This window comes from Grammomys surdaster, unplaced genomic scaffold (assembly GCF_004785775.1).
Source record: "Grammomys surdaster isolate TR1022 unplaced genomic scaffold, NIH_TR_1.0 125311, whole genome shotgun sequence".
In the NCBI taxonomy this organism is placed as follows: domain Eukaryota; kingdom Metazoa; phylum Chordata; class Mammalia; order Rodentia; family Muridae; genus Grammomys; species Grammomys surdaster.
In genome coordinates, this window is record NW_021620189.1 from 102963 (window position 1) to 123567 (window position 20605).

General features: G+C 35.1%; 1 protein-coding gene across 4 annotated transcripts in view; it reads right to left on the reverse strand.

Moving 5' to 3' along the window:
- Ube3a (ubiquitin protein ligase E3A) overlaps positions 1–20319 on the reverse strand; it is an 89026-nt gene extending 68707 nt beyond the window's left edge. The window contains exons 1-4 of one of the 4 annotated variants that reach the window (XM_028785678.1): positions 19811–20319; positions 7425–7488; positions 4842–4961; positions 846–890 (exon numbers count right to left, since the gene is read on the reverse strand). In XM_028785678.1, coding sequence (XP_028641511.1) covers positions 846–890; positions 4842–4861 — 65 coding nt within the window. In that variant the 5' untranslated portion in view covers positions 4862–4961; positions 7425–7488; positions 19811–20319. The remainder of the gene's footprint in view (positions 1–845; positions 891–4841; positions 4962–7424; positions 7489–19810) is intronic. The other 3 variants (XM_028785679.1, XM_028785681.1, XM_028785680.1) reach the window with 3 other exon arrangements.
- Positions 20320–20605: the final 286 nt, after the last annotated feature.

A 20605-nucleotide genomic window follows, 5' to 3' on the forward strand; every position in this document is an offset into this window, starting at 1 on the left:
CCTAGCAGCCAGCTTGCTTCCTACTCCAGTCTTCTTCATACTTACGTGGCAAGTACTATATTCACCAAGTCACTGCTATAGTCCCCTTCTATTTACTCTTATTCTCATTCTTCATTCCTCATTGTCAAATTTTTAAAAAATCTCAATTCCCTACTTCTCCCTGCACTCAAGTGTCCTGCTTCAGAACCTTGACAATGACTCGGCCTAGAACACTGCTCAAACATCCAACTGCTTAATCCCCAGTAGCATTTCAGGATTCAACCTAGTTTTACTCCGTTATACTAATTTTCCTACTATGAACTAGATTTCTTTTGCATAATTTGGTACTCCTCTGTATTCCCATTGTATCCCAAATATAATTCTATCTCAATAATTAGAAAAATCTGATTCTGTTCCTTCTGAAGGAAGGAACTTAGTCTCAAGCATCTTTATACCTAAAACACAGGACCTGATGATTAATATTTAGAGTAAACAAAGGTCATATTTAAGCAATCTTGCTTTTATGAGTTATAAATTAATAACAGGCACTAAGATGGTTAAATCTTCCTCTAATTTCGCTATTTACTCACAATTGCTAAGGGGACAAAAACACTTAAGAATTCAGAATCATGTATGTTATCATCTAGTTACCGTTAGACATCTAATGGTTTGCAGAGGTTTACAAGTATTTGGTAAGGCGACAAGTAGGTATGTTCCAATCTCTAGATATAGTTTAAAGTTGTTCCTTCTTTCTCTTTTTTTAATGCAATTTTACGTATTTTTATTTTAAGCCCGAAAGGCATTTTTAAATAAAACAGTGTAGGGCAACTTAAGACACAGAATAACCTGAACCAAATTATACTTACATTCGGCTAGCTTCAATGTCCTCAGACTGGGGTTCTCCTGGTGATCTGTAAAATGTAATTAAGGACAAATATTAGTAAATTCCAAAAAAGGTATAGAAATATAAGTAAGGAAGATAAATTTGAAAGCAAGACTTAAATTCTAATGAAAAGGAGTTTTAAAAGACTTAAAACTAAGAAAAAAAAATCAGATCAGATTGTAATAACACGTTTAGCAACAAACTTTAGAAACCTCAATGTTTGTTTGAAAATAAAATTAAAATCATTAAACTTAGATATCAAATAAGTATAAGCCATAATTATTTACAAAGTCAAACATGTATTAAAAAACAAAACTGTTACTTTCTATTAAGTTGGGTTGCCACCATTAACAAAGTGATCTTCATAGTCTTGAAAATGACATGTCCTCAAACTGCAACCTAAGCAAACACACTAAGGTGTAGGACAATCACCTTTATTTTAAAGTTACATTATACTGAGAAAGTTGTATTCATTTAAACTCTGTCTATACATACAACAGAAAAAGCAAGGATACGTACTTGCAGGAAAGACCATATTTCCCTCAAAACCTAAAACATTATAAAAAAAATTCCTTGAAAAATATCTGCCAGTTTCTGCAATAGACAATTAAAACTCAAATATAATAGTGTTTATAAATCTTTATGATATTTAAATGCTATGTACTATTCTAACCATAATTCCTGTGGTTCAATAAGGGAACTATATTTTCCTAAAAAAAAACTAGCTGTTGCCAGCATATATATGGGGTATTATATTTGCTAGATAATTGTACGCTAGTTTTAGTTTTAATAGCTGCTAATTTTTTTATTTTTAATATATTAGCTAATATAGAAAATATATACATCTAAAACACCAAAGGGCATCCTATTTTTATTGGGTGGAACATAAACCAATTTTCCCTATTCTAATCATCTGGTTAAAGAACAAATTCCAGCAATACTTTCCTATAATTCCTGTCATCAGAATGCTATACCAGGATTTAGCCTGAGGACAAACTGCTCTACATAGTGAGACACTGCCTCACAAAAAGAAAAGAAAAAATCTGTTACCCTATATATCTTTACTGTGAGAGAGTCAATGTTCTAAGATCAAATAATTTTAATACCTATTTCTAATGCTATAAATTCCCAAAATAGGTTAAGAAAGAAAAGATTATTTACATTTTCAAGTTTGTATACAGAGATGATCTGTGAACTTATTACTAACTTTAGACTTTCAAGTTATAGACTTGATTTGTAATTTTATCACTGACTTCAGACTTTCAATTTAAACAAAAAGTTTGTAAAACTTCTTATTTTTCTTATTTTGGCTCACGGTTATGGAAGTTTGTTTGTTTTTTGTTTTGTTTTGTTTTTTTAACAATGATTCTTAAGTTAGGGGATGAACAAGTGGCTCACTGGTTAAAGAGCACTTGCTGCTCCCAGAGGAATCAAGGTTTGCCTGTCAGCACCCACACAGTTGCTCACAACCATCCAGTTTCAGATATGATGCCCTCTTCTGGCCTCTGTGAGCATCAGGTACACATGTACATACCTGCACACAAAACACTTATACACATAAAATTTAAAAACAATAAAGAATCTTAAAAATTAATGTATTCATTTCTTTAGTGTCAAATAAATTTCACTTCTTTGCTAGACTTTCAAAATAACATTCATTGCAATTCATTTAGATTCCAAGTCAGTAATACACACAGAGGAAAAGGAAAAAAGGAAAGGAAACAGACACAAACAGCTCAGATAGTTTAGATTTTCTTAGAAGTTTATTTATATTTTCTGTTTATCAGAAAATTACATAAGAACTGAAAACTGTAGATTGGCAGTGATAACAAATTCAAATTTCTCCATCCTCTTTCCCCAAGGAACAGGCAAATATCTCAGAAATAATGGTCTCCACCAGCCTTAAGAAACCACTCCAAAGCTGGGCAGTGGTGGCACACGCCTTTAATCCCAGCTCTTGGGAGGCAGAAGCAGGCAGATTTCCAAGTTCGAGGCCAGCCTGGTCTACAGAGTGAGGTCCAGGACAGCCAGGACTACACAGAGAAACCCTGTCTCAAAAAAACAAAAAGAAAGAAAGAAAGAAAGAAAGAAAGAAAGAAAGAAAGAAAGAAAGAAAGAAAGAAAGAAAGAAAGAAAGAAAGAAAGAAAGAGAGAGAAACCACTCCAAGATTGTTTCCAAACTTATATCTCATATAAAATGTCTAGAAGAGCTAAAACATGATGGCACTCCATACACTAGCTAACTCATTTTGGAATGTGTCTTTCCAACATCTGATATATTATTAGACTATGAGATAAAACTGTCTTGCAAAACAACAAAAATCTGTTAGCAATGAGGAAGCCAAATTAGAAGCTTCTAAACAGGTAGGAAGCAAAATGTTCTAAATGAACAGGGAAGAAAAAAACTTAGAGGAGGTTAAAAATGATAAGACAGGAAAAAAATTATACAAGAAAATGTAAGATAAGAGAAAAACAACAGAACCATATCTCAAAAGAATATTATAGAACTGCAGTTTCAAGACTCTAAAATGACTTATAGAACAAACATATTGTTAAATGGCCAACTACAGCTATTTTCCCATTTTCTGATTGCTACAAAGAGTATGTGAATGCCAGTATTATAATGCCAATCAAGTATTGTAAATATACTAGATTTCTATTTAATATTTACATATATTAGAATGAGTTATTAAACACCATTTAGCCAAACTACAAATTTAAGAAACTCCAGGAAGATCAGAATAAAAATAATACAAAAATTATTACTCTTAAATTACTCTCTTCTTGGTCTTTTAGACACAGTATAGCAGAGGCTGCTTCCAATCAAACACAGTTTTATTTTAGTCAAGAGAAAAATATATAAATACAACAGACACTTTTTTTGACCATAGCGTACATCTGAATGTCTACTCACAGACTATTTTAATAATATTCTAATTAGGTTACCAAAATATATCCTAAAACTAGAGTTAGCTTTCAAACCTCAAAGTATATGTAACACCTACTAATAGTTCCAAAACTGTTCTTTAGCTATTAAAGAGCTTACTGTTTCTTTACTGCCAATATATTTAAAATACGAATTCAGTACATGCTCCTAATTTTACAAAATTCAATATACCAACCAAAAGTTAATAAAATATAAAGCCACTACCAATGCAAGACTGACCCAAGTTATCCTAAAGTTTGCCAGAATATTATTAAATGAACAAACAAAATTTGAAAACTGAAACATACCTAGTAACATTGGTGAGGAAAAAGTCTTAAAAGTATCAACTTTAGGTATTAACTGTAAACACAGAAAATGTAATCACAAAACACCAACTAATCTGAACACTGAAACAAGAGCTAGCAAATCCATCCTTTTAAGGAGGTAAGGCTGCACTTTTAACTCCATTGTAACTCTCTAGGAGAATGAGTAAACTAGTTTCAGTAAAGGTGCAACATTTCTAGAGAAACATTTAAACTTCTGTCACATAAAATATTAAAAATACTACTTATTTTCCATATAGCCGGGCGGTGGTGGCGCACGCCTTTAATCCCAGCACTTGGGAGGCAGAGGCAGGCGAATTTCTGAGTTTGAGGCCAGCCTGGTCTACAGAGTGAGTTCCAGGACAGCCAGGGCTACACAGAGAAACCGTGTCTAAAAAAAAAAAAAAAAAAAAAAAAAGATATTTTTTCCATATATCTCTTAAAATGTCCATACTCCAATCTTCAAACTTCTTAAGGAATATTTTCTTATGTACCTATATAGAACAACAAGTCTTTGATGATTACTTCTCTTCACGAGTGGAAGGGCAAGTAAGAAAGGCACTATAATAAATATCTGAGAAAGGGGTTACACGAAGAAATGTCTCTGTTCTTAGGTCCTCTACTCTTAACAATATTCCTGCTACCTATGCATTTTTGTCATTTTCATAGCACATAATTCATTTTACAGTGACAGCCTTTTAAAAGACTGTAAAATAACATTCAAAATTACCTTTTACAAGCTGTGGCCATTCGGTGACATCAGGGTGATAACAGCTTTGAATCACTGATTAAAAACAGGTTGTCACATCAGTCTAGCTGCTAACTTGTTCTGAACGTAGGCTTAATAATTCTAATAAATTAAACAAACCTGTAGTTAGAACACTAGCATAAACCCAATTCATTGTTCAAATCATAATCTTCAAAGATTTAAATCAGTAATCAACATAAAATTTTTTAGAAAAAGATTATCACAGGAAAACATTTATGAACTATTTTCCAGTATATTGGTATTTTTTTTTTTAATGATCTCATTTGAGAAAATGGGGTATATTCTCTATCCAGAAGTTAAAACTACTCAAAATCCAGAAAGCTTTAAATCATCATAGCAGCAACTCAAAAAGGGTTAGATTTAGGAGTATTTCTGATTTTGAATTTTCAGATTAGATATGTTTGACCAGTAAAATCTATAGGAAATGCCAAAATCTGAAAAAATTCTTAAATCTGAAACATAATCTGGTCCCAGGCATTTCTGATAAAGATAATAATCCCTGCTTTTCAATGTATTATTGTATGGTTCACAAAATACAACAGTCAACAGCACCCTTATGTTCTACTGACTTTTTTAGCTCTACATGATCAAAATAGACACTAAGAATAACAATAAACAGCCTCAAAGTGATTAGCTGACTTGCCCAAGATTTTGCAAATAATGTTGTAATTAAGCACAAAAAACCCAGATCAGCTAGCTTCCTACTAAGCATAGAATTCTGCTATAGTTTAGATTTGCTTTACAGTGTCTTATGAATATATACAAATGGGCAAAAATTTAGACTATAGACTGTGGTAATAATTAGAATGAGGCTGATTTAGTATCAAGAGTTTTTAACTGATGGGAGAAATCATCTGCCAAACAGGCAAAATCTTGATGAAAGTTACACACACACACACACACACACACACACAGAGAGAGAGAGAGAGAGAGAGAGAGAGAGAGAGAGAGAGAGAGAGAGAGAAACAGAGAGAAACAGAGAGAAACAGAGAGAAACAGAGAGAAAGAGACAATATTTAAGTAGTATAATCTAACACTAACTTTTAGACCTTTGGATGTATAAGAAAACATTCATTCTCAATCCCATTCAGACTCAATTCTAGGAAATAATACTGCAAAATATAAATGTATATCCTATTATTCACATATCTTATATGATTTTAAACAAATCTGATTTGTTTCACAGCCCCCTTCATCACACTGTAATCCTGACAAAATGCCAATACTGTTATGAGTTTTTCCCAATTCTCTTCCATGATCTATACACATAGAACAAATTTGAATGAGCTTAAAACAAAAAAGGAGAAGAAGGAGGAGGAGGAGGAGGAGAAGAGGGAGGAGAAGAAAGAGGAGGAGGAGGAAGAAGAAGAAGAAGAGGAGGAGGAAGAGGAGGAGGAGGAGGAGAAGGAGGAGGAGGAGGAGGAGGAGGAAAAGGAGTAAGAGGAAGAGGAGGAGGAGGAGGAGGAGGAAAAAGAAAAAGTAATAGTAGTAGTAGTAGTAGCCTAAGATTAGGAAGAGGAAAGTCCCTTCATAATTAACACCCTCAAACTGACAGCACAGACAAACAAGATGGCTGAAAGCATGAAATCAGAACCTAACGTAAAATAGGAAGGTATATGAGAATCTTAAAGGAATTATTAAAACATCAATATTTGAGCCTATATTATTGCTAGAACTGGCCCGAGTGTGTGTGTGTGTGTGTGTACGCGCGCTTGTGTGTACACACACACACAAACTTAGGGGATACCAATAAATAGGATTTATAATTCCTGTTTAGAAATAACTCAGTTTCCCAGATTTTCCTATCATAACTATATATCTTCTCCTACTAAGAACCTAGGCATCACTGAAATAGCAAGGGAGAAAAGAAACATCCTTGAAACAATGTGGTCCATGAAATAGATCCCTTAGTTTCTAATTAAAATAATAGCTTATGTGGAATTACATAAATATTGAAATGAATCTAACTTCTAATTTACAAACAAAAAAAAAAACACAGTTTAAATAAGCTCAACTAATTCATTAAAGAAACACTTAGGATTACTAAGTGAAGTACTCTCTGCTAGCCTCTTCTTTATTGGTTCAGTGTTCAGCTGAACAGTTTCCAAAGACATTCTAAGATTCCACTCTCTGCTTGATCACTTACTATCTGGGAAATCTTGGACAAGTTACATAACCTCTCTAAATCTCAATTACCTTAAAGTAGAATTAAAACCTTAATCTGCATTATCATAAGAGTGCCTTGTATATAATATGCTGGCAAATAAAAGAGACTTTTTTTATACTCACATCCTAACAGCCAAGTCTATTTCTTTGATCTTCTTGTTCATATTACTTTGTCTCATAATACAGTAAACTCTCAGAAATTCTTCCAGCTCCCCACTTATATCCCTCACAGTCTACCTGGTAGCATACTCAGCACCTAGTATGATCCTTTAAAAATGACAGGCGCCCAAATTTATTGAACGCATTTGTCATTATGCTAGCCATGATACTAAAATAATTCATGCAATATGAATTTCAAAAAATAAAACAGAAACATACCATATTTCGGCAAACTTCTGAGGAGCTGGTGAACTCTAAAATCAGGCTCTTATAGATTTTTAACCTAAAACATAAAACACCTCACTCAATTCTTTTAACATAAACAACTGAATAGTCCTTCAGAAAAAAATTACTGAACTTAATTATAAAATAAAAGCAAATTTATCTTCAATAATGCTTATATCCAAAAATATATTGAAAGACAAATTAAATTGCCCTACTCCTATTGCCAAGAGAAGTAACAGGGTAGCTATGTAGGCTGTGATATGAATATTTTCCAACTAGAAAAGTCATGTTTTCCATGTTCACGTACAAAGAGTTACGCTCCTCAATCCCTTAGCCTCCTTACAAATGAGCTGAAAATATATTAAAATTGTTCACATATCTTAAATCCCTTTAGTAATTACGCTATCAGTTAATCTCTATATGCAAAACTTCTGTATAAAACCTTCTGGAGTTGTAACCATGGCTAAGACCTTTGACCTTTCAGTCTCTCCGGTGTGTTAAGTTGTTGAATTAGAGAAAATGTACTAAAAAAAATATACTTTCCTGACACATAACAGGGCCCCATTACTCAATTAAATCATTCCATGTCTATCACAACTCTTTACAAATAAACAATAACAACAAACTTACTACAAATCTTAAAAACAAGCTCTCCCATGGTTTTAAACCTGGGTTCATAGTTCATTTATAATTTGTCTGAGTATTTTTCAGCCTTTAATGTCTTTTAATCTTATTTTGTCATAATGAGAAAACCTAATCCCATGGATTAAGTAACTACAACATAAACATATCTGCCTATTATTTATAGGTAAGTAGGTGGGTAAGTGGTTGGGTAAGAAGGAAGGATAGGCAAATGGATGGATAAATGAAGGATGCATGAATCGATGGATGGACAGACAGACAAACAGATTAATAAATTGATAGATGGACTGACTTGAGATGATCTCACTACATAAACTTAGCTAGTCAGAAACTTGCTATGTAGTCTAGGCCAGGCTTTAATTCATAGGAATTGCCTGATTCTGTCTCCTAAATGCTGGGATTCAAGGTGTGTACAACCACACCCAGCCTTGCATTAACTATTTTAAATAAAACCAATAAACACTGTGAGTTTAGAGAACTGAGTTTTAACTCTACAAAATCACTTGAGGAAATCCATTATACCCACTATGCAAGTATGGTGAAGTACAACCATAATGTCAGTACTGAGGAGGTAGAAGCAAGAGGACCAGAAATTCAAAGACAGACTTGGCTATGTATTAAATTCTAGAATAGCCTAAACAATATGAGAACCTGTCTTAAGAAAGAAAGAAAGAGAGAGAGAGAGAGAGAGAGAGAGAGAGAGAGAGAGAGAGAGAGAAGACAAGACAGAAGACAGACAGTCAGACAGTCAGATAGACAGATACAGGCTTCTCTGTAGTAATTCTGATTGAGGTCAATTGAAGTACATGAATTTGTATTTTGAACACACTTCAAGTGATGCATACATTCCATTTTACCTCTGTACTTTATATCACAAACACACCTACTTTTAAGACCCTATCTTTGGCATTATAACTTCCAGCTCCAAATTATCAAAGGTATAATAACACTATTTGAATATCTCAGCATCTAAAGTAATTTTTAAAAATCTTTTTAAATATCAATTATCCTCACACACTCACATACACACACCCAAAACATTCTATTCTATATATTTGTATGTCAGCAATCTCATTGTCCTAACAGAAAGAAAATTCTTCTTCTTCCCCTATTTCCATTTAACCTAACCACTATTTGCAAGTCTTCAAATTCTTCATTCAACAGACATCAATTTGATTTTGAGTGTAAAAAACAAAAACAAAAAACAAAAAAAATTTTGGTAGCTAAAAACACCATGGTCTCCACAAAGATAAGATTTATCACATACTAATAAATCCTGTGGCATAATAGTAGGATTCTCATTCCAATGACTCAAATCAGAAAAGTTCTATTAATATTGTAGACTCTCTCCTACCAAGTATAATATTGCTGACTCACTGCTAACTAATTCTACCTGAGGAATCTCCCCACAAATCCAACACTATCCCTAATAATTCTTTAGTGGCCTTTTTCTGCCACTAAATAAATCTTAAAATCTCTCCATCACAACATGTAAAATTATGTGTAACCAAACCTTGCTAGTATACCCTTTCGTTCAGACTAGACAAAACATTAAGAAAATATGTCATTAATTTTTATACTAAATGTTTTAAGAGGTTTATAGAGTAAAGCAGCTCATAAAAGAAAAAAACTTGAGTGGTTATGTAAATGCAAGGCAAAGAAACTTCAAATTGTTTCAAAAGACTATCCATGTCCCTTTCCTTACAAACCATTCTAGCTCAAAGTCAGGCCTGGAAATATTAGCTTTAAAATTCTTTTTTTGTAATATTTCATCTTTAAGGAAAGAATTCATTTCTTCTTTTCCTGACATGGTTACTAAGATTGTTGTGGTACAGAGCTTAGTTATTTTACCTAGTTTCCTTCTTATATATATTTGACAGAACTATCCTCCTAGAAATTAGAATTTGATCATATCTCTCTCACATAAAAAAAAAATATGAGAAAGATCAGAACCTTCACACATTACTAGTAAAATTATTTCAAAGAAATATACATATATAGCCACTTTGAGAAAAGTTGAAAAATGCCTTTAGTTTTAAACAGTTACCATATGTCCCAACCAACTCACACACCTATACATATAATCAAGAGAATGCCGTATATTCACAACAAAAGCTGAACAAATACACAGACACACAGACACACACACACACACACACACATGCACAAAATACCCAAATTGAAAGCATACCAAAGCCCATATACTGATGACTGAACAGATAATCAGCCATAAAAAAATAAAAATTTGTAAAGATGGTTTTCAAGGTCCTTGTCAACACAAACCTTGTACAATTTCTTTTTTTCTACATTTTTTTCTATAAATTATAAAACACAGAGAAAACTGCTTAGCATACAGCAGGCCCTCAATTTCAAACACCAGTACTTTAAAAAAATTAATTAAATTTGTTAAATTGAAACATGTAGAAAATAAATCATAAAACTCCTATCATTTTACCAACCACTCAGAGTTAAAGCAAACACAAAATAAGATGCCATTTGATATCATTATTTAAAATCTAACTACTCCAAGTACTAGTAAAAGATGCTAGAAACAAAAATGTTCATTCACTGCTGATATAGTATGTGTTGGCAAATCTAATATACATAAAATTTGCCACATCTAATCAAGTTAAAGATATCCTATTCTCTAATAACTTCATTTCTTTAATTTTCTTTAAAGAAAACCTTTTAAGAAAGAAGTATAAAAATGATCTCTGTAGCATTACTCATAAGATCAATATAGGAAGCCATCCAAAATATTCATAAGCAGTGGGATACAATACGATTTAGTTATCCATATACCATAATACCACAAAGATCTAAATGTGTTAACATACACATCTCAAAAACGTAACAGAGAAAACACATAAAATAAAAAAAAAAAGACCACATAAACTGATGGTATGTATGTATGAGACATATCTATAAATTCTTAAGCATGATACCAGTGAGCAAAGGTCATATTTAAGTACAAAACAGGAGATATTCAAGAACCTCAAGAAACCTCTTATATGGGTAAAAAGAGAGGGTATTAGGACTTGGAGGAAAGGATTAAGTTTCCAAAACAAAATCAAACCTGGCATCATTTATATTCCTGGGTGTTAAGTAAGTAGTTATTCGTGTATTATTAAATACTTTAAGTATTTTATAAATGTGTTAATAAGCAAACAATCTGAATATATAATGTCTAAGCTAAAAACAAAACCCTGAGACTATGCAGAATTCCGTGACACAACTGTCCCAATTTATGAAAAATATCCTAATAAGATGCCTTGTTAAATTCAGCACAGGCATATTAACAATGAAAAAGAGGCTTCAGAAGGTTTTTGTTCATTGTCCAGGCTGATCTAGTACTGCTTAATTCTGCTTATCTCTAAATTCTCAAGCCTAGAGAATGATGCATTATCATACATATACATTTCAAGAGCCTATAGCAGTTATCCCAACCCAGACTTGAACAATCTAGAAAGAAGTAGTTCATTCATTCCAGCATTTACAAATCTCTGTATTTCCAGAAGGGAAGAGGACGAAGGGGAGAGAACAGCGAGAGAAAAGAATTGGGAGACAAAAGGATGGAGAGAGGGAAAAAAGAGAAGAGGAGGGAATGATGGAAAAAGGGAGCAAAGGATACAGAATACAAAATGTGTACACAAATAAACATTTACTGTTTTCCCAGACTCTTCAGTATAGGAATAGACATCTGATTTCAATTGGTTATTTGCATATTCTGCTACAAAAATGTATCTGTTTTTCAGTTCACCTCTTCCCTGTGTTTTATTTAACTCAAAAAATGGAGTAAGAGAATTTTTCAGAATGGGGTAGAAAGATGATCGATACAAAGTTAAATTAGACCAAAAAAAAAATCTTTCTTTTTCAAAGTAACATGAAACATAATATACTTGCCAGTAATTATACATATATGAAGTACAGATAAAAGACTAATATTAGCTCAGTTATCCTACTATGCATAAGGGTTCTTATTTTAAAATTATACAGTCCAATCTGTGGAGGAAAGTGTATTCTCCTTTAAGTTCCTAAACTTTTATTTAAGCTCTTATTCCCATCCCCAGTCTACAAACCTGTCCTATATTATAGAATCAGTGAAAAGCAGTAACAGAAAGGATGGAGAATGGAACAGCATTCAGAAGTAGAGAAATTTCATTTCTTTGAAACTAAGGATTTAGATTTTTCTTAGTTTATTTTCTAATAGTAATACATGATACAAAGTCAGCTCACTTCAAAAGTGAGGACAAAAACACATTCTCTAATAAGTCTTTATCCAAAATAAGATTTATCTATTTGTACACATAATATACAACAGGTACTCAAAAGAACATGTTAAATTACCAAATAAAAACATATTTAACAAAGGCAAATGTTAATTATCCTTATTTTTTGGCATATTGTATGCTTAGCAAATATATCTACACAGAGGGACATAATTAACAGAAATCTTAAGGGGGAAAATAGTAATAAATTAGAAATACTCTACTTCCCCTTATGATACACTAGGCTTTATTTAAAAAAAAAAAGTCATTTCATCTTTTCCTTTCCAAAAAAACTGCAGCATGATTCACACCTGATACTATGTAGAGTGATGAAACTATAATGAGAAGAAATGCTTGCAGTGGTATCAACTAAAGAAAACAGGGGATGTGTTTCAGAAAAGACAAGAGTTCAAGGAAATAACAAAATATAGTTTGTTCATACTAAATGGTACATTACGTGGTTGGTTTGTTATATTATCCTGTATATTGTCCATGTCTTCTATATTTAACTAGAGGTATCAGCATTTATTTTACATTACAGATTATAAAACTAAATGAATTATGTCCATGGTTTAATCCACAATGGCATCTCGAAGACTACTTTCCCACATCAGAAAGTCCATTAGAAGTTTGAAGTGAATAAGTATCTTTTATTAAAAACAAAAATAAAAAACAAAACAGGGGTTTTTTTTTAAAAAAAAAAAAAACTTTTTATCATATTAAAGCACTGTTCAGAAAAGTACAACACTGACAGTCATGTCACAGCTGTGTAATTTATGTGCCAAACTGCTTGCTTTAAATGTCCAGAAGAACATTTTGAATTGATCATGTATGCACTGGACACAAAAAATAAAGGTTCACACTCATAATCCCAGCACTAGAACAGTATAGTCCAAAGTATATGTAGGTGAGGTCATCTTCAACTACAAAGAAATTAAGACCAGCATGGACTACATGACCCTGTCTTTAAAAAATATATATATATATATATATATATATATATATATATATATATATATATGCACACATACACATACACAAAACCAACAAGAACTAAAAAGTGTCCCAGCACTTGGGCCAAAGACCTAGAATTCAAAAGCAGCCTAGACTACATGGCCAGATTCAGTCTAGCTTGGGTATTATTAACTACTACTGCTGCGGCTGCTGCCTATGCTACCACCACTACTGTGGCCACAGCCACCACCATTCAGGGAGGGACCCACCCACATACCCCATCACCATTCAAAAAAAGATCTATAAGGCTCCATATTTTTTTTCAAAGTGTTTTTTTTTTTTCAACCTGGGAATGTAGCTCACTGCTAGGTAGCAAGGCCCAGCATTCTATCCCCAACAATGCAAAACTAAAATTGAAAAGGTTTTTTAAAAATGTCTGACTCCTGTCAAATTAATTACATCTGTCCTATACTGCTCAAATGATGCTGACAGGTAAAGAAGACCAACTTCTGAAATGCAAATGCACTGAGCTGCTAAGAGTAACAACATAATTCACACAAAACAGACAACAAATATGTAAGGAAAATTTTATTCTGCTCATGTAAAAAATGTTCAGAACCTATATACTACTTCTCTGGTTTCACTTCAAATAAAGATGCCAGCTTCAGCAAGATTTACATAGGATTCTCTTTCACAAACCTGATGCAATTTCTTAGTGACGCTCCTACTCAGATTTGCAAAAACTGACCTGCAAGAATAAGCCTAAGTATGGTACTATGGCCCAAAAGCCTGCCCCATAAGTCATTCTCATAACTGATTCACTTGCAATTCATTTAACTAATAAACAGGTCAAGTAGAGCAAAAGACAAAGAATTCAGCTTTGCAAATAACTTATCACTAACAATTAAGAGCTATCGTTCATGTTAAATGTACAATACTTATTTCTATGTTTTATTTGAAGCCATAGAATAAGTGCTTCAGAATTTCAGTGGTTTAGGAACAACCTAGGCTTATTGAAATGGAGTTATCAAATACCAAACAAATTCATATACTGTAAATGAAGATACACATTACATTTACAGCTGTAAAGGAGATACACATCTGCAATCCCAGCACACAAAAGAGGTAGAAAGACCAGGAGTTCAAGTTTACTCTTCCAGTCAGTTCCAAGCTAACATGGACTGAGGAACCTCTGTCTCAAATAAACAAAAATAAAATAAAATATTCCCAGATGTTTCTTTAAAAGGCTTAGTAGCCATGTTAACAGAAAACAATAAAATTGTATTCCATCATCCTTTCTCCTACAAATTTCCTGGGCAAGTTACTTTCTTTATACAGTATCAATCAACGTTCAAGAAGTATCACATATGCACAGCATAATCTTCTGTAACAAGAAGGCAGTACCACTTTAATATGATTAACAAGGCCTTAGAAAGATAAATGGCCTGCTCCTTTTTAGTTCACTCTAGCTCAAGACAGAAGTTAGGAGAGCAACAACTTCTGGCAATAAAAGTAGTGCATTCTTTACTCCATTTCAATAATCCTAAAGTTGTTTTATTTCCTAAATCACTGAAATTCTGAACCACTAATTTGTTCCATGGCTTCAGGTAAAACCTAGGAATAAGTTAACTATTTCATTTATAGACAGGCCCAATACTTATAACCTTTCCAAATTCCTATTCAGTTAATTTAACTGTTATAGACAACTGAAATCAAGAAACTATAACTAGTATTTTGAAATTAAATGAAAACATAAGAATAAATTTGATTTATTATTAAGAAGGAATAAAGAGTCTTCAAGTATTTCAAACATTTTCATGTTTGGAAAAAGTAGAGAAAAATAATAGTATTACTACTTAATAAAATTTATTTCACATCTTTTATTCAAAAGAATAAAATCCTGTGCTATCTTATAATCTTTTATTAATAGTATAAAAATACGTAACTCCATAAAAGTGAATTGGTAATTCCAAAATAAGTGTAGCTATTCTTCTGAAAAAATAGGGTCAAATATCTGCCAATAAAATAGAACCCTGACCTAGGAGCCAGAGACTCCAAACTAATTCTGGCTTTAGATGAACTTAGGAAAACCATTTTAAAACTTAAATTTCTTCATGTATTAAAAAAAGAATGAATACAGTAGCTGATCTCAAGTAGAGGAGTATTTAGTTTTATAACATCTCTGACTCTTATTATTGAAAGTCAGAATTGTAATCACTCTCCAAAAAATGAGTCTCCGAACAGGCTGAGTGGTATACCAGACTAAATCTATTTTATTTTTTATATACCACACGTGCATGTGTACTATGAATAGGATATTGATGGGCTGCATGACAGACATGAACACATATACTTGGACTGTTACCATTACTCCCAAAAAAGGATACCAACAGTACCCTTTACAATTATAGCTGAGAGGTTAAGGGGTACTAAGTTTACAGAACTGTCCTAAAGCTGAAGGGGCATAGACAAATAAGTTCTATAACATAACAGGATATCGCATTAAAAAATAAGAGTGTTATATGCAATAAATAACTAACCTATCAATTTCCAAATCATAGATATTTTCTTGGGTTTTTTTTTAACCCTTATAACCCAGGCCAGCTCACAGAATTCAAAGCAGCCTCAGAAATGTTAGCTGATATCAATAACTATTTCAAATATACTCCACGATATGATTTGAATCTTTGCACCCCCCTAAAATTTCTTTAAAAGCCTAAAATCTGAGGTGCTGAAATTACAAGTGGGACTTTTAGGAGGATCTACATTGATGAAAGAGAGCCATGCCCTTATTTTAAAAGACCCTATGTCTTAATCTTATCACAGGCAGGTGGCTCTTTGAGTTGGAGGCCAACTTTGCCTATTTAGCTAGCTTCAGAGGCTAATTAGAGACTCTGTCACAAGAAAGGGAAGGGGGGAGGGGAAAAAGACAAAAGAGGGGAAGGGGAGGGAAATGGAGGGAGGGCTGGAGAGATGACTGAAAAGTTAAATTAAAAGTACTTGTTGCTTTTCCAGAGAACCTGCGTTCAATTTCCAGAGCCCACATTGCAGCTAACTGTCTGTAATCCCAGTCACAGCAGTCCCAACACTCTCTTCTCACCCCAGACACCATACCCATGTGCACTCACATACAAAATAATCTTAAAACAAACAAACAAACAACTAATAAACAGAGACAGACAGATACACAGAGACACAAGTCAACCCAAACATGGTGGTACAGGCCTGCAATCACAGCTACTATGGAAGGAGGCAGGACTCCCAGTTCAAGGTCTGCCTGAGCTAGAATGAGTACAGACATCTAAGAACTGGTAGAGCAGTTCCTAGAACTTGAGAGGCCCTAGGTTCAGCCCCTAGTCCTAACACTACTCAAATTTACAATGAAGATTAGCTTTGATCTTAAGACTTTTCTCAGTGTCCATAACTGTGACATATATTTTCTTTGACGGGGCTGGGGGAGTGTAGACCAGTACTTTGGTATTTTATAAATAGGCTGAACAGAACGTAAGGCTTCTGGAAAAAGTTTCTGATTAAACAATATAAAGCCTTGCACTGAGTTTATAATGAGAAAGAAAACAACAGAACAGATTACGGGCTATAAACCTCTATATATAAGGTGCTATAAGATTTTCAGAAAAACTGGGTAAGAATTTTATCTTCTAAGATAAAACTGAAAGATTACTAGGCACTTTACAGTCTTTAATTCTCACAAATCTGGAATATCTTCACCACCCTGTTTATAGATAAAACCATGTCTTATCGAAAATGAAATCAAGCTCTAACTACAAAGCTATTTCCAGGCTGGGTGGTGGTAGCCACAGCTGTAATCCCAGCACTGGGGAGGCAAAAGCAGGTGGATCTTTTGTGAGTTTGAGGCCAGCCTGTTAAATACAGCTAGCTCCAGGACAGCCACAGCTACACAAAGAAACCCTGCCTCCAATAAATAAATAAATAAATAAATAAATAAATAACAATACAATTTTTATTAATATAAAATTAAATTAAAGGAAAACAAGCTTTTTGATTATACACCCTATCACATCTCTGATAACTTTTTTGAGACAAAGTTCTCACATCTTAGTCTAGGCTGGCCTAGACCTTGCCACGATCCTTCCTCAGCCTCTCAATTGTTGGGTTTACAGATGTTAGACATCATGCCTAACATAACATTGTCTTCATTGTTATCAGTAAGAAAGAAAAAACTGTCAAAACCAAAACTCTATTATCCTAAACATTTATGAAGAGAACATCAAAGACTTTAAAGACTATTTTTATATGACCCTCTGCTCTGGCACATGTTCTTCACACTTGAAAGTACTTAAAAGACCACCTCTTAAAACTCATCTCCAGTTACAAAAGTCAGAACACTGATGTTTTTAATAGCTGCATATATATGTAATATAAATCCATTAACAGTAGTGTTATCATTAATAGCAAACATAAACCTAAGTAGAAAGAATGATAATTTTTTAAAAGACATTTGAAAAGATCATCTTAAGCTCTTGAACAGAAAAAAAAATGGCTATGGACAATTAAAAAGAAAAATGTTCATAAAAATTGAGAGAAACAATTATTACAGCAATTATTTGAAGGAAAACAGATTGACATAAATGTTTAGGAAGTAAAATTGAATAAAATTTACATGTCAGAGACATTATAGATACCTAATAAATGCAATGTTAAAAAACTAATCAAATAGAATGAGTTTTGTCTCAGGTAGAAATCACATTTTCTGTTTAAAGCCATAAAAAGGGCAAGTAGCCAGTTCTGGTAGTATACATTTTTAATCACAGAACCTTGGAGACAAAGCCAAGAGGAGAGTAACAGCAGTATACCATAAGACCCTTTCTTCAAAAAAAAAAAAAAGGGGGGGGGGATGATGGTGGCTATTTCAGGGATTAAAAAAAGCCACCAAAACCTGCATGCAAAAGGAATTTTCTAAACTCAAAATTTAAGCTCCTCGGGTATAAGAGGAGAAACATCGAAAGAAGTATGTGTACACCACTCCACAATACACCAATGCAAGGTAAATATTGACACAAATATTTCACAGCTTACATTCTGATTTTGAAAACAAAGCTACAAGTCATCTCTATTATCTGCTGTATCTTTCTTAAAATACAGACTGCAAATTGTTTAAGTTCTTATTTTTATACACAGCTTTTTTGTAATGCTAATTATTTATGGATTTACAGTCATCCTTAGGCTTATCAGCAATACAGATGCAGTATTCATTTCCTTAAAAGTAGAGTAAGCAGATTCTATTTAAAAGGAGAATTTAATACTAAAGCAGTTTCTGTCATACATAACACGACAAAATTTTCCTTTTATCTCTCCTAAATTCTAAATTTACATGATTTACTAAAAAGATAAGTAAGAGTAATCACTAATCGGAGGTGTGAAAAAAAAAACACTTGTCATGTCACTTGTCCAATTTATTCAACAACATTTACTGGGTCTTTGATATTTAGCTTTTTAATAGCTGTATTTCTTAAAGTTCAGGCCATCTTTATTTCAAACGCACTTCCCTCTCTAAAACATTTTAACATAATCTGCTGCTTCCCCGAAAACCATGGGTTATATGAATATCCTTCAGGATGTAAGATAATTGTGGATCACACATCCCATATACTAATTAGTTAACATTTGCAACAGTACACTAGCTACTTAATACAATCCCATAGACATAGTGTACTGTTCTATTTTAGCATGCTCAAAAGACATAAAAAATGACGTAAAATTGTCTTTGGAGGATTCCATGGCTGAAAAAATCTTATTAAAATTATATTTTCGATTTTTAAGGCTAACGCAATTATAGCTCATTCAACTCTGATTCTTCCAACAAAAAGCCTCCGCATCAAAATGGGGAAAACGTCCTTTTCATCTTCTCAACTGAAAAGGGGGAGGGGAGACGAGGAGGAAGCCAACTGCTTACAGGTTTGCATTTAAAATTAACACAGCAGTTTCTGAGAAATCCAGTAACTCACGTTCAAATACTGAATCCTACCAGAAGCATCACACGAATAAAACCAGAGAGCGATCCTTGGGCTTGAGGTGCCGCTTCATCCGTCTTCCTTCCAATCCACCCCTAATACCCCAACCCACTAAGCAAACACCTAAATATGTCTTCCCCACCAAAGCGCCCCTTTGGAGGAAAAGGCCTGCCTTTCGCAGCCTGAAGCCACGGCTGGCTCTCCGATCCCTGCTTTGATGAGGCCCCAATCTCGACGTCTTGCACGTCCGCCCCACCCCGGGCCCACTCGGGTCCCCGCGGGTGACAAAACCCTCCCTCCTGCGCCCAGCCAGCACTGACAGTTAAGGCTGCAGCAGCGGCAGCCACCAGGGCCTAGTCCTGGCACCGGCCCCTCCAGACCACGCGCCCCAAGCACTCGCTCACGGAGGCGGGTGAGGGCCCAGGCGCCTACCCTGTCAGCGCGGCCCGGAGGGTGACGAGGGGATCGGAGGTACAGACCAGAGGGAGCGCGCCGGGCAGGCCACGGCCGCAGCAGCACTGACCTGTCCTCGCCCCCGCGCGTGGGCTGCGGCCCTTCCAGCTGTGGCCGCCTAACTGGTCCTTGTTGCCCTCGTCCGCCGCCTCCGCCCGCCACCGCCTCGTTCCCTTTCGCTGGCGCCACCGCCGGGTCTCATGCGGGACCCGCGCTTCTTAGGAAACTGAGGCCAGGAGGCCAGGCGCCTGGGCAACCGTGAAGTCGGTGCAGAACGGCTGCTGCCGCGATCTATCCACAGTGGGGGGCGAGGGCGGCGAGCAACTCCGAAGAGAAGCAGAAGGAGGCGCCACCGTCCGCGACAGGTCGACAGAGGAGAGGCGTGATGAGGCAGTGAAAAGCTGCGTGGCCGGGTGCGCGAGCAAGCGCAGGAGGGGCGGCTAGGTGCTGGCGAAGACGAGAGGCCCTGTCTTCTCCTATAGTCACCCAGAGAGAAACGCCACCATCTTGGGAGAAACACGGATCTCGCGAACGCAGCACTAGACTAGATGACTAGGTGGGCGGACCGAGTATCCCGACAGACACCGCGCGCCACCCAGCCAAGCGAGGGATCCAAGTCAGGAGGCGGGACGCGAGGCGGGGTCGCGCGTGCGTGGGAGGGGGACGGGCTCGGCCCCGCCCGGATCGCAGCTCTGTAGGGCCCTCTAGTTCGCATTCGCCAGCGGCGCGGGGACCTTCGGGAAGGGGAGATGGCCTTGGGCTGGGTGGAAGCTGGCCAGCACCGTCGCCATCTTGAGACAAGGCTGAGAGAGTCTTGGTGTTTTAAGCCTCTGCTCCTTTTACCCAATCTGTAGACCAGTGTGCT